Here is a 15,589-nt window from a genome sequence, read left to right on the forward strand (position 1 = left end):
TGTGATATTAATGCACTGCTAGCACTGTCACCACTCTTTTCCAGTGACCACAGGTATTACATACAAACTGCATGATGTCACCTTCATTAGTGCGACTAAAAAAGTTGGAAAACCTGTCCAACAGGCTTAAACTGGCATGTTGGCTGAATTTACTTTATAATGACTTAGCCTTTAGCTAAGAATAAAGTGTTTCTAAGGAAATAAAAAAACATATAAATTACTAGTTTTTCCCCCCAAAATTTGTCTTTAAAATTCAACGATGAATATAAGTTATACTGTAGATAATCTGGAAGTTTTGGCATGACAATGTTTTTATATATTCCAATATAACTAATTAAAAAGTATATTCCTTTATGATTTGTAAAATGCCATGTTGAAGCTGCAATTTCAAGTTACTGAACTCCAAGTTGCTTCCTGCTCTGTGAAACAGAGTAATACCACCTATCTCATAGAGTTGCCTGTACGTAAAAGGCCAGACACACAAGAGCCATTAAGTAAATGTGGGATTCTCACCCAAACGTATGTAGCAGTATTACTTCAATATGAAGAGAGAGCTAGAGAGAAACAAATTACCAGTCTTTATAATAAGTAAAATAATTTAGTAAGTCTCTTCCTGTAAATTGTGAAAACCAATTTAAGCTTGTGATTAACATCAACTGGATAATGTTCTAGGTAGTTACATACTCATTTAAAAACATGATGACTTAGTGGCTGTCAGGGGCTGGGTGGGTACTGACTGCTAATGCGTATGAAATGTCTTTTTGGTGTGATGAAAATGTCTGGAATTAGATGGTGACACTTGTACAATTCTGTGAATATACTAAAAAAAAAAATTACTGAATTTTATGTGAATTATATCCCAGTTTTTAAGAAGGAGTGGAAAAACATGCTAGGCATGCAGTGAGGCAGAAGACCCAAGCTAAGGTTTGTACCATTTAGCAATTAGATACATAATGCTGGTGTGTGTACTTGTAAAAGTAAGGGAAGCAGATGATGGTTTAGAGACAAGGAGATGCTGAAATAAAGGAGCTATCCAAAGGATAATACAAAACTCATGCCTTAAGGAATGAGAAGAAAAAACTAGACAGAGGAGGAATGGTAAGAAAAGACACAGGCATGACGAGAAAGCATAACAAAAAAATATGAACATACTATTGGAAAGAAAGGTATTTCTAGTATTAAATAGCATAAAATGAAAGCAATATAACTGTCACCAATCCTAACCATGTTAAAAGGGTATTGCTTTCATATAGTAAAATTAGAAAACCAACACCCACTTCTAATAAATATTGCTACTAAGTAGTAGAGTTAGACTAATGATATATATAAAGCTGGTCTTTTCCATCCTGAGCCTATAAAATGACCTTTAAGAAATCTCAAAAGCACATGCTTTTGGTATAGGTTTTTAGCAAAAATTTGCAATTATCTTTATGTAGTAAAAAATCCATGCCTGTAACTCTACAGATAGTAGAATGAAGTCTCAATACAAATTTTGTTTATAGTGTTGCCAAAGTTCGCCTTGTTTTCCAGACATCTCACCTGAATGGGTGGCCTTCATCTGATTTCTGGATAGCTTGGATCACACCCTTATATATCCTAAAGCTGATAGTCACAGAGAGCAGGGCCAAGGCAATGTAGGCCGTTACACTCACAATGCTGAATACTGTCAAGGAAAGCAGTAGGAATAAGCTGGCACCAAATACCACTCCAGTCTTCTTAATGTCTCTCCAGTAGAGGAGGTCGACAACTAAAAATTAAAAAAGAAGAAATCTGAAATTAGAACATTAATCATTTGAATTTGGCACATTTATATTTGCTCCACCCACCCCCATACACGAAAGGTCTATAGGTAAAGCCCAAACCTAAAATGTTAAAAGTTAACATTACATTTTAAACCCACTCTGAGTTGTATATTAGAATATGTATTTCTATTTACTATAAAATGTTTTTCATGCAAATCTATGTCCTACATGTCCAAATCATTCTGGTTATAAAAGTTTATCAAATCTCTCAAGCCCAGCATAGCAGACTTCTAATCCAAAACAATTTTTCTTAAAAATCATCTTGAGGTTTTCATCTTCACACAATTATCTATTCAAATAGAAAAAAGTTTTAGCATGATACTTCAGTAACACAAAAATATATTTATCTGCAGAGAAATCACTAAGTCAAAAATGTTGAGAAATTAAAACTACTAAAAAATACACAAGTTTCACAGCTCTGCTTTTAAAAGATCGCTCTTTAAGAAACTTAACAAAAACTGTAACATAACCTGGCTAATGTTAAAACAAAAATTTCCTACAAAGCAAAAGAAAAAAAAATGGCCTTCAGATTACCTGAAAAGCTACTTCCTTCTAGGAGTAGATAAATATAATGCCATAAAAATTTAGATGTCAAAAAAAAGAAAACTAAATGTGTTCCACTGTTATATAATGTTTATTAATAGTTCGGAGTCAGACAAAGCCTAACTTAGCAATTTTGCTCTTGGCTTATGGTCACAGGGCCACTATGGGGATCAAATAACCATAGACCTGTGGTCTCAAGATTGGGTTATGCACAAGCCAGGAAGAATTCTGTAGTGTGCCAAGGGCTCCTGAATTCACAAGCAAAACATACTTCATCTCTCTCTGTATTGCAAACAATTGGGGAGGAGGAACACTCTTATAGTAAAATAAATACGGATATAATCTTGAGTATAATTTTAAATACCTGTTAATTTTTAAGATAAAGAAGGTGACAGGAATCACGTTTCTAGGGGCTGCTCTGGTCTTGATCCCCAGGTCATCTAAGGTATCTGACTTTCCTTTACTGTTAGGGGTACTTCTGTAGGGGAAATTATGTATGTGAGCTGTAAAATGTTAGATATTCTTATGAAGCCATGATCGATTCCTGTTGGTATAGATCATGTGAGTACTAAATAAGATATTTTAAATGCATATCACAATGTCTGGCACATAGCAGGGGCTCAACAACATTTATTATGTTTCCAGAGCATTTTATTCCACTCTCCTATATATGACTTGATTTGAATACTAATTTAACATTCTATATATGATTTAAAGCTTTATTTTCAAACTCTGATTTCTACTATTTAAGTTTTTCCCATTCCAAGTTCATTACAACCTTGCCTAAGACATCTACATCAGTTTTGTTCTATTCAACTAGTTTCTACCATTGACCAATATACTAGCACAACTGTGAACTGACCAGAACTTGAAACAGAGCATCCATGCTGTTAAAATGGCATCGTGAATAATGTCATATTGAATAAAGAGATAACAGCAATGCTAATAGTTTTCTGACATTCAGCAAACACTGAACTAATACTTTTCAAGAAACTCAACCTAGGAGAATGAATCAGAAAACCTCAAAATAGGCAAACTTTTCTTTAAGCCCTATCCAACTCTAAAACACTAAAATTCTAGGAAGATGGTAAGACAGATAAAAACAATGTTAAAAATTATAAAAGAAATACTGCACTGTTGTGAGAATTCAGAAAAGGAAAAAAACTGGAGGAAATTTTTAAAAACTTTGTGAAAGAGAAATTGAGCTGGATTTTGAAGAATGGATGGGTAGGCTCTAGAAAACCTAAAGGTGCAGGCCTAATTATAAGTCTCTGAAAGCAATGGTTCTAACAGTTAATGTAGTTTTTGTGTGTGTGTGTGTTTTTATACAGGGTACAGGGTACAGTGAGAGAGTAGGAAAAGCAATTATAAAGATAGTCCTCAGTAACATAATTCTTTCCCAGGAGGCTCCCTCTGTGCCTCACAAGAGTGGCTTATATAAGAGAGACAAGGCGTCTAGGTTCTGGAGCTCAATCACTTATACTCAAACATTGGCTCTATAAATTTACTAGCTATGTGACCTCAGGCAAGCCATTAAATCCATCTACACTTCAGTTTCTTGATCTATAAAATGTGTATGCAAATAGGAATGATCTTATGAAGGTGTTGTGAGGATGAAGTGAGATGAGTTAACAAAATTTTTCATTAATGAAATAATGAACATAATGTGCTTAATGTAGTACACAGCATGTAATAAATTCTTAGTAAACATCAGGGTTATCACTTGTTGTTATTTTATTATTACTATTATTATGAATGCCACCACAATCACTATCAGGTATTTCTTATCCATGTATTTAAATAGTAAATATATAAAGAAGAAAAAAAAGAAAATTTCAACCTTACGACTTACTTGTAAGTTAATCATATTGCTGCGTTATATAATAAACATGTTACTTTATAAGCCACATGGAAAAGAATTTTAAAAGTTATCTGAGCTTTCACTATTATACGGCAAATAAAAGTTGAGAAGAACTATAAGAATCAGCAAGTAAGGTACACTTCAAATCTATTTTTATATAAACAAATGCCCCTTTATTAAAATGTCTTTATCAAAGTGCTCCAAAACATTTATTAACCTTCAACATCCCTACTTTTGGTGACAAGTTAAAATAAATGCAGATTTCCTCACTATTCCTTACCATCATTAAAAACTACTCAGTAAAACCTGATTAGGAGATGAAATGACTTTAAACTTGCGAGGTATGCACAACATATATTAATGTCTAATCAAATTGCCTAATATAATAGAATTACTGTCCCAACAGTTTCAATGCCTAGATAAAGAATTATTTATAATTAGTTGATTATTTCTATATAGATAGATGTGGTGAAAGGAAATATCAGTGACCTGGGATTCAAGAGATCTACATCTTAGGACTGACTCTGCAATTGTATAACTTTGGATAAGTCTCCAATTTCTCTGGACCTCAATTTTATCATCAGTTAATAGAGCATTAGATAAATGATTTTTCTTTTCCCTTCAGAAAATAACAGGATTCACAGTTAGTAGGAAGATACACATCAGTCCTGCATTCAAATTCCCAATCAGTGGGTCCAAATCAATGAGATTTTATTGCTGTATTATCTGTGCCAAATATAATTTTAAAAATATCTCCTTTTCTAGATTTAGGTTTTTAAGGGAGGCTTAAATACTTTTTATTAATACCAGTCTTTTAAAATTAACCTTCCTAGAAACACTGTGTCAAACATTATTAAAACTTTAGGAAAATAAATTCATATTCCTATAATTTTTTAAAGCACTTATAAACTATATCATTATGGCAACAGTGTGAGAGAAGCTAAAAAATAAAAAGGATTGAAAAGCTACACACTTCTTAAGCCTGATGTTTCAGAAATGTTTTCCAGGTGGTTCATCTACATTCTTCACACCTCCCTTTACTTCCTGAGTATTTACTGGGCTCTGACATTATGCCAAACACTGTTTGTAGACTATACATTATCTCTTTCAATTATCAAAGCCCTATGAGGCAGGCTTTCAGACAAAACAGTGAGACCCAGCTCTTAATCCAATGGAATCAATTAATCTTAATTAATAAATGACAGAACATGGGTTTTAACAGGCTTCCTATTGATAAAACTCATACTCTCTATGTATGGTGCCAAATTGAAATTCTTCACATTAAAATTCTTCAAAATGTCACATATTTGCATGCATAATGAATAGGCAGAGTGCAGGCAGATAATTACTACATGTGAGATGAATCACAAAGCCCAGAAGAAACTCGCTCTAAGTAAATTAACAGGAAGGTTAATTAATAAAGGACATAAAAATTTTAATGTGAATATTTCACCTACAGTTAAAACCCAAAAAGAAGAGCTCTATTCCAATATACCTCATAGGTATTTTTCCCAAAGTAGAAAACTATAATTAATCAAGTTGTTGAAAACATCTCTTAAAAGCCCTGTCACTCTGCTCAAGTAAAATTAGGATATATCTATGCAAAAGAATGTTACCTAGCCATTAAAGACAGTGATGTAGCTCTGTTACCATAGAAACATGCCCAAACTACATGAAAACAATGTTACAAAAAGATTCATATAGTATAATCCCACTTAAAAATTAAACATGTATAACTATGAAATATGAAAGGCAATCTAGTAAATGGAGTTTTTATCTTTGAATAGTAAGCAAGGTTATGGATGAGTTTAACTTGATTCTTTACTCCCTTCTATGCCATCTTAAGTTGTTCCCCTCCAATGAATTACTACTGCAGTACTTAGAAAAATTCACCCCTTCTATTCCTCAGGAATCTGATAACATGACTGTGGTTTTCCCAGTAGGCTTTCCTACTGGGAAGACAGTACACTGTCTGCTAGTTTAAAAAATATTTAGATCTAGCTGACAGTTAAAATTCTAACAGTATATAACTAAGTTCATAATTCTGGTGCCTTTGGGTTGAATCAGGTAAATTTCCCCAAAGTTGCTGATGCGGAAATAGTCACGTATATAGTCTAGCATTATTCAGTGATTAAAGCCTAAAATGAATTTAACTGCATTAAAGTACAGCAAACCCTAACCTACTACTTCCTTTCCACCTATCACATGGTTCCCTAGAAATAAGGTCCTTTCAATAAGTGAAAGAGCTCTGAAAAACATACATGCAAGCCCAAAATATTGTGTGAAAATACGTAAATAGCTCTATGAGAGTAATCAAAGCAAATACCCTGAGAGCCTTGTTGACAGAAGCCTCAGGGGTGTCCTGGTGGAGCTGCAGACTTTAGAGCACATACCCAAGCTGTGGGTTCAATCCCTGGTCAGGGTACACAGAGGAGGCAACCAATCAATGTTTCTATCTAACACTGATGTTTCTCTCTCTTCATATCCCTTCCTCTCTATCTGAAATCAATTTTTAAAAAAATAATAAAAACAAGGAAAAAACACACATATCCTCTGGTGAGGAATATATAATGTCCACACAATAGAATATAACTGGGCTATATATCTGTATCTATATAACTATATCTGTATCTAAGTCTATCTATATATGGTATATACACACAATGGAATATAATTAAGCCAGAAAAAGAAATAAAGTACTGATACATGCTACAACATGGATGAACCTTGAAAACATTTTGCTAAGTGAAAGAAGCCAGACACCAAAGGTAACACAGCCGGTATGATTCTGTTTATATGAAACATCTAGAATTGGCAATTCTATAGAGATAGAAAGTAGATTAGCGGTTGCCAGAGGCTGGAAGGTGTGATGATGGAGAATGACTCCTAACGGAGGGTGATGAGAATGTTCTGAAATTAGATAATGATGATGGCTGCACAATTTGTGACCATCCTAAAAATCAATGAATTATACACTTAACAAAAAAAAAATTTTTTTAAAAGTACTTATTTTAACATCTGTTCTCTACTCCATAAGAGAGCATATTGTCTTACCTACCATATCCAGAGAGCTGAGCACAAAGCCTGAACCAACTAAACTTTCAATGATATTACTGATTAGAATGAATGCATACTTTATGCCAATTTAAGGCATACACTAATTCTAATTAATTTATTCAAAAATGCTTCTATGCTTTGGATTTAACATTTGTTTTATTTAAACTATTTTCAGATATCTACACTTATTAAATAACAAATAACAATGCTTTCAGATAATTTGCAGCAAATACTGTTTTACAGGTTTGTATCTCCTTGCAGATTTTTAAGGATTTATACGTGCCTTTCATCTTTATATTCTCATTATCTGTTTCAATATTTGCTGTCAGAATAATGTGTAAATAGTGGCCAGATTATTCTTAGGGATAAAAACATTTTAATTAAAGACTATAATATTTTCAAATTAACATAAAGAACATCTTTAAATAAACTGTTGGGTCACTAAAATGCTAATTTTGGAGTCTTCTGTAATCACTCATCAGTTCTGTTTATGAGTGAAGAGTTTAATGGCCTCTTTATTCTCAAGAAACCAAAATTAAGATATAGGGCTTGTAAAAGGAAAGCTTAATCTTTCATGGTTCCTCAGGTCTCCTTCTATACTGCAGAATAAGCATTAATCGTGCACGGTAATCTACTGTGGCCTCAACTTCACTATTATATAAAATGCTCATGAAAAATCCTTTTAAAGATCTAAGATTAACAGTGGTCTTTCCTCTTAACAGCTGTGGGCAATGCTTACAGATTACTAAAATGCTGACCAATTAAATTTTTGCCTTTTAGAAAACAGTGATTGCCCACTTTTGTTTTCAAAATAAAAATGTGGAAAATTTTTGTTTTGTGATGTGCCATGCACAGAGCTGTAGTATCTTTATCAACTAAAATTTTAATTTAAAATAATTCAGTACACTACAAACTTTCCTTCAAAATAAAAACTTCTGGCCCAGGGAAGAGTAAGAAAAGTTGCCTACATCTGGTAATCATAAACTGTCATCTGCCACAGCTAAAAATACTTCTGTGTGCTAGTACACACAGAAGTCATCCAATTACATTTTGCCTCAAATCAAATTCTTATTGAATTTCTTCCTTGAATATCCTGAAGTCAAGTTTCAACTTTAAAATCTTTTGTCTAGCCTGGCCAGTGTGGCTCAGCGGTTGAGCATCAATCTATGATCCAGGAGATGGAGGTTGGATTCTCAGTCAAGGCACATGCCTGGGTTGAGGGCTTGATCCCAATGACTCTCTCTCATCACTGATGTTTCTCTCTTTCTCTCTCTCTCTCCTTCCCTCCCTCCCTCTCCCTTCCTCTCTCTGAAATCAATAAAGGCATATTTTTTAAAAAAAAAATATTTTGTCTAGCAGGGGAAAAAAAGTTGAACTAGTTGGTCCTTAAAAATACTGGGAAGGAATGGCTGCAGGAAAAGCAAGTATTAAGCTCTCTTTAACAAAGTCAGGTGAACAATGATTAAGGCAGTTAAGTAGGAAAATTAATAAACAAACAAATATATATAAATTAGAATAAAAATTTAGTTGTTTTTCACAATCATAATCTTTATATTAAAAAATAATTATGTATTTATTAGGAATCGCAATGCTTAAGTCAAATTCTTCTCAATTGCCAAGAAAGATGAGAATTCAGAGTTGATCATTTATAGCAATACATAGTAAGCTTTTACTGCCACATAGTAAGCATTCACTTGGCTAATAAATGACAGGCGATGATCCAGAAAAAGATCTGTGCAGAGTGGAAGCTTGACTCCTTCTGCAAAGACAAGAAGAGCTCAAGTCCATTTCTTCCTTCTATTCCCATCAGCATGCCCCTGAGTAGATCACTGAACTTAGTTTTCCTGTATGTAAAATTAGGAAAATGATAACCACCTAACAAGTTAGTTTAAATGAAAGGAGATGTTGTCACATGTGGAAATGAAGATACTATATCAAGAGATAAAGTGAAGCAGGGCAATCTAATATTAAATGCAATGCTTAACCCTCTGATTTTTAACGTGAATTCAACTTTCTCTGAAAGCACAGCTAACTTGGTTTCAGTTAGCAAGTTTCAGATTGACGGATACCTAGCACTGCTACAAAGTCTCTCAAATACCTGGCGAACCAGCATCTCTCCTGGTCATATCCTCTTCCTGTAACTAGAGTTTTTGAAAGATACACACAATTTCAGATCCTTGTCTCTTCATCATTAAAGCTTTCTTCCCTTACTTCTGACATTACAGTGGGTTGGTCAAATTCAACCACCACACATCTAAGAGGAAAACATTTTATGTAAAACTAGCATAAATTCTATACCTGACTTTTCTATAATAATTTATTAATCCCCTATTCTGAGCAAGGAACTGTGCAAGTAGTTTGTATACATTACCGCTAATCATACCAACCCTATAAAATATTTTTATCTGCTATACATGAGGCAACTGAGGCTTAGAAGTATTATTAAATAAATTGTGCAGGGTTACAGACTGAAATTCAGTTCTGACCATGAGGGTCTCATTCTTTCCATCATACAAAATTTTGTATTTATAGGAATATGTCGGTAGTATTCAAGTTTGCTTTTTATCTTACTTGAGGATCCCAAATAGTATTTCAATCTCAACTTATTTTTTAAAGTTCTTTTTTTTTTTAATATATTTTTATTGATTTCGGAGAAAGGAAGGGGGGGGAGAGAGAGAGAGATAGAAACATCAATGATGAGAGAGTGGTCATTGATCAGCTGCCTCCTGCACACCCCTGACTGGGGATACGAGCCCGGGTTGTGCCCTGACCAGGAACTGAACAGCGATCTTCTGGATTCTAGGTCGATGCTCAACCGCTGAGCCACATCCGCTGGGCTCAATCTCAATTTCAATAATTGAGAAGAGAGTAGCAATTTACTAACACCATGAGCAGAATTATATACATACACCAACAATTCCAGTAATATAGATTCAATGATAGGAATAAATCATGCTCTGTTTAAATTGCAAATTATTTCCTAGAAGCTATTTCAATTGTCTCACTCTGAAAATAAATATTGAAAACTATAACTAGATATAGATATATCCAGATAAAACAACACAAATCAATGATGATGCAAAATTGCAAATCTTCCTAATAATGCAGGATTTTATGAGTTTAACATTATGGGTGATATTGAAGAATTACTCCAAAAAAAATCCAATAGGCACTTCAACCAGATCTAATCAAAAGATTGAGAAGCCACTAGGAAAGTTAGTAAAACCCTTGAACCTTTTTTGTAAAGAGACATCATATATGATCCACTGTGAAATTAAGTAAAAGATGCCATTTTATTCTGTGGCACCAAATAATTCTGTGATAAAAATTACACTCTAAAAGCCCCAAAACTTGATTCATCCTCAGTTCATTGTCAGAACTTATATATAGTTGTGATTACACCGTAAGTTTCATTAAAAATAAACTAAAATTTGTTTTCATAACTGTTGGTTTTGTTTCAAAATAAAGTCTTTTATCAAATCCTTTATTAGCTATGAAATTTGAGTTCCCTTCAAGTAGTCTTTTTTTCCTATATTAAATATCTTTAAGTAGAAAATGTTTTAATATATTGCAGAAAGGTAAAAACTACCTGTGGTTGTTAGTTACTTCTAAGGATAATTCAAATTTCTCTGAGATAGAGAATGATGAGGTTCGGTAACCACGACATATGCCTCATTAATAAATTAATTAAATTCACCAATAGAGTAAATTAGTTCACATAATTTTTAATACTTTCTTTAATCCTACTAATTCTATTTCCAGCTTTATTACAAGAGGACAAAAAATACAGCAAAGAAAATTCCAATCTCAAACCATAATTTTCCCTGCACAGGAAAGTTCATATATGCAGTTAATTTCATTTTAAGGTAAAGCTAAATAAGTATGTTCTCTCTAAGCACATTAGATGTACATATCACAAGCAATGGTTGTCTCTACCTGCACAAACTTTAACAATCTTCAGTTGTGAAGGATGTCAAAGTAAGGACTCTTCCTATAAAAAGTCTGTTAATAAATTTTGGTAAGCATGTAGTTATTTATTTTAAATTACTGATAAATTTTGGTAAGCATGTGGTTATTTATTTTAAATTACTAGCATTGAGTCAAGAATTACACAAATGAAAGCCTAAAATTAGAGTATACATTAGTTCAATGTGTAATATACTATGGTTTAAATTTTACTTCTTGTTGGCATCCAAGCATTACAAGAAATAGGTACCAAACCTTAAAAATAGGAAACTGCTGCTCAAAATCCTATTTTCTACTAATAAAAACTAAATAGAAAACACTGTAACTCTAGAAAATTGAAAAGCTTTAATAAACTGGAATGGGAGAAAACTCAAAGCAAATTACTAGTACAAGAAAGAATGAATTTCACTAGTAGGTAAATTAGTTATATTAAGACTTCTATAACCTTATACACCTTTTGTACACACTCAATATAAATGCTCACTGAATAAATGGCTAATAGTACAGATAAAGAAACAAGGTAAAGTATTCATATCATTGACCAGAATTATCTAAATTATTTGAGATTATTTAGGTGGAAAAAATACACAAATGAGTGAACAACAAAGAACAGCTATAATTCCTCACATTTTTAGGGAAAGTCAGAATTTTAGCAAATCTATAGTCTGAGAGTAGAAATTCCTAAATCTCAATGCCAAACTCAACAAAAGATATGCAGGGATATCATTAATATTTGACATTTTTTAATCTTTAAGTTACTCTGAACTCATTAAGTAAATGCTACATAGTATAAGATAGTAGTAATAGAGTATTTAAGGAGAGACAATAATATTTCAGTATCTATCAAATCTTATATAAATGCCAAAGAGGTGATTGGATTAAAATGTGAAATCCAAGAAGCAGATTTAAAAAGACATATTTACACATTTTATAAATACCCAATCCCCCTCCACACACACACAGAAACACACACCAAATAACACAAGTCAGCATTATCAATGATAAAGTAAGGAAACAAACAGAATGGGGTCCCAGAATATTGCGCCAGAGATGCAAAGAGAAGCACTGGTAAGTTAAGTTTAGTAATATCCTTTAGCCTAAATTCTAGCAAGAGATAGAATTAACTGAGTAAATAAAAAGGTAACCTAAGGGATACCTAAAGACCAAAATGAGAATTCTATTCACCGCTTAAATATTTTTCCTACATTCAAGCATGTAATCCAATCCCTAAGGACAAAGAGAAACTATACTCCTGGCCACAGGGTTCCCACCAGGCTTAACCTTTTGGCAATACTGAACAACTAACACCTACCTTCTTTCGTGGCTAGTGAAACATATTACTGACTCTTTTATCGTAGAGCGAAGACCATACAAAAGAAATATTATACCATGTTCAATAGCATATGCCACAGTTAGACTATTAATGAATAAAATATCAAAACATGGGTCATTAGCTTTTATCTTCCGTTGTTCAAGTATAGAAATTGTAAAATAAAAACAAAGGCCCTATGCCACCAGCTATATGGTCCTGAACAAATCATCTCTTTAGTTTTCTTGGGTTCCTTATCCATACAATGAGAAAGTTAGTAAAAAAAAAAACTAATAAAGTTCCTTGTCTGCAGGTATAATCTAAAAATTCTGGATTTACAAAAGTTGCTTAAGTTACTTAACTGCTCCTTTAAGAAGGGGTAGGGTAGGGAATCCTTTTTCTTATTTCTCCCACTTGAAAAAAACATTTTAAAAAATTTCCAAGAATGTGTATACAGGAGTAAACCTGGCTGAACATCAGAGATCTCAGCCTCTTTATTGAGAAGCTGTGCAGTCAATGAGGAGACCTAGTGTTGAAGTCACTGTTCCTGCCTTCAAAGAATTTACAAGCTAGAAAAAGAACCAAGATATACATATAAATAACTGTAACAGAAGCCACAAAATGAAAACTAAGAGATGGGAGTTCTGAGGAATACTGGGTTACCTCCACCTGAGAGGATTAGTGAACACCTCAGGGAGGACTGGGCCTTTGTGATAAGTACAACTTGGACAAAATGAAATGGGTGAAAGAGCATTCTAGACAAAGAAAAAAACACAAGCAAATGCAAAGAACAGGCATGTTTAGGGAACAAGATCTTCAATGTGACTGGAGACAAAGTAATGGGAGACAGGATTATAAAGGCTGGGAATGCCTTTTAAAGTCCAGGATAGACAGACAAACTTTAATTGAAAAGTAAAGAAAAACCCCTTAAGTGCTATAATTAGAGGAACACTCTGAGAAGACTGATTTGGTTATGACACAAGATTTAGAGGAAAAACCAGTTGGGAGTACTGGTGAGGAAATAGGAGTACACAGTCTTGGGTAAATAAAACCGAGAAGATATTTCCACCATTACTCTCCTTATCCATACAAGACTTTAAACTATATGTAGAAAAAAATACTTGCAAATTTACTTTTTAAATTTAAACCTAGTTCTCCATCAAGTAATTTACTTAAAAACTGATAAAACAGCTCTCTCAGAAAGAGTTAAAATAATCAGAAATGCATACATAATATTTAATCTTGGCCAAGGTTTCAGGACAGACACTCCTGATTGCTCAAAATAATTGTACAATCTCCCTGGAGGGTAGTTTTGCAACAAATGCCTAAACACTATAACCCAGCAACTTAGAAATAATCATGGATAAAAACAAAGATTTATGTTCAATTATATTCATTTTAGTATTGTTCATATTTGCAAAAACTTCAGGAATAACTTGAACATTTAATTGTATGGAATTAGTAGTCCATACTTAGAATACTATAACCATTAAAACAATGTGGAATATTTTTTAAATGAAAGGTATTTCCCCATTTAGTGGGAGAAAAATGATTAAGAACAAAATATACCATATTACCCCCCAACACATAACACTGTGAAAAATAAACACCAAAACCACGGTGTGAAGTGATGAATGCCTAAACAAGGGGCTTCAACTAAGTTTAGAACTGAAAGCAGAGGTCTTTTTCTAACCAATAGGTCTCTCAATTGGTTAATGCCAAAGTTCCCTTCTCGGGCATTTTTTGGCATCCTGGGAGTTAAGGAGGCATTTATTTCAAGCAGCAAGGCCCCTGGCTCCTCTCTATCTGAATGTCAGTGTATTTGTACACCCATACCCATAAACTCAGTCACCTTAAACTTTCAAAGAAATGGAAACTGGCTTATCAAAAGCAAAGATCAGGGAGCCTGACAACACCTTTTGCAAGGAAGTATGTTTCAGAAATGGTCCAAAGCTACTATGTCTTAAGGTATAGTCCAACTGAATTCTAATTCTAGAAACATTTCTATACCCATCCTACAGAAACTTCTCTCAAAGGTCACACCTATAGCATGTTAACTGCCAAATTAATTTAAAAAGTACTAGTAATAATGGACAGTGTTGCACATATTCCGAAAATTCAACAGGGTCCATAACAATTTCTCAGTCTTCGTATTTAACAGCTTCTCTGTATTTAACCACTCATTCCTTCTTGAAAATTCTCTCCCCCTTATACTGTCCTGCTTCTTTTACTGTCCCGAACTATAACTTTCTGATCTTTCCTGGTACTTCACATCCCCACAATCTTGGTTTTAGGCTTTCCTTCATTAATCTTCAGTTCTTTCTATTCAAACACAGTAGTAGGGTCTTATCTATGGTTTCAGTTACCTACAGTAAACTGTGGTCTAAAAATATTAAATGGAAAATTCCAAGCATAAACAATTAATAAATTTAAAATTGAACACCATTCTGGGTAGCATGATAGAATCTCATGCCATCCCACTCCATCCTGCCCAGAACACGAATCATCCCTTTGCCCAGAGTATCCACGCTGCATATGGCACTGCCAATTAAGATGTGCCAAAGAGAAGCACATCTTAATAAATGTAAAATGCTTAAGTAAAACGCTTCCTTTAAATGAAAAAGTAAAAAATTCTCAATAAGAGAAAATATCACGTGCTGAGGTTGCTAAGATCTATGGTAAGACCAAATCTTCCATCTGTGAAATTGTGAAGGAAAAATAAATTTGTGCTGGTTTTATTGTGACACCTCAAACTGCAAAAGTTAGGGCCACAGTGTGTGATAAGTGCTCAGTTTAAGGCAGAAAAGGCATTAAATTTGTGTGTGGAAGACATGAACAGAAAACATGTTCCGACTGACAGCAATGTGTTGTGCCAGAAAGTACGGAGCCTATACAAAGACTTCAGCGAGAGAGAGATTCCCTAAAACGAGTGACCACATTTATATAACTTTTATTACTGTATATTGTTATAATTGTTCTATTTTATTATTAGATATTGCTGTTAATCTCCTACTGTGCCTAACTTTTTTAAATAAAACTTTATCATAGGTA

The 15,589-nt window shown here is 33.4% G+C and overlaps 1 protein-coding gene across 5 annotated transcripts in view; it reads right to left on the bottom strand.

Annotated features, from left to right (window-relative positions):
- Positions 1 to 15,589, bottom strand: part of RTN4 (reticulon 4) — a 56,350-nt gene that overhangs the window by 11,735 nt on the left and 29,026 nt on the right. For all 5 annotated transcript variants that reach the window (XM_081156752.1, XM_081156755.1, XM_081156754.1 and 2 more), the window contains one exon: positions 1,540 to 1,747. In XM_081156752.1, the coding sequence (XP_081012878.1) occupies positions 1,540 to 1,747 (208 nt within the window). The remainder of the gene's footprint in view (positions 1 to 1,539; positions 1,748 to 15,589) is intronic.

The sequence above is a fragment of the Miniopterus schreibersii genome, assembly GCF_964146895.1.
Source record: "Miniopterus schreibersii genome assembly, chromosome: 13".
In the NCBI taxonomy this organism is placed as follows: domain Eukaryota; kingdom Metazoa; phylum Chordata; class Mammalia; order Chiroptera; family Miniopteridae; genus Miniopterus; species Miniopterus schreibersii.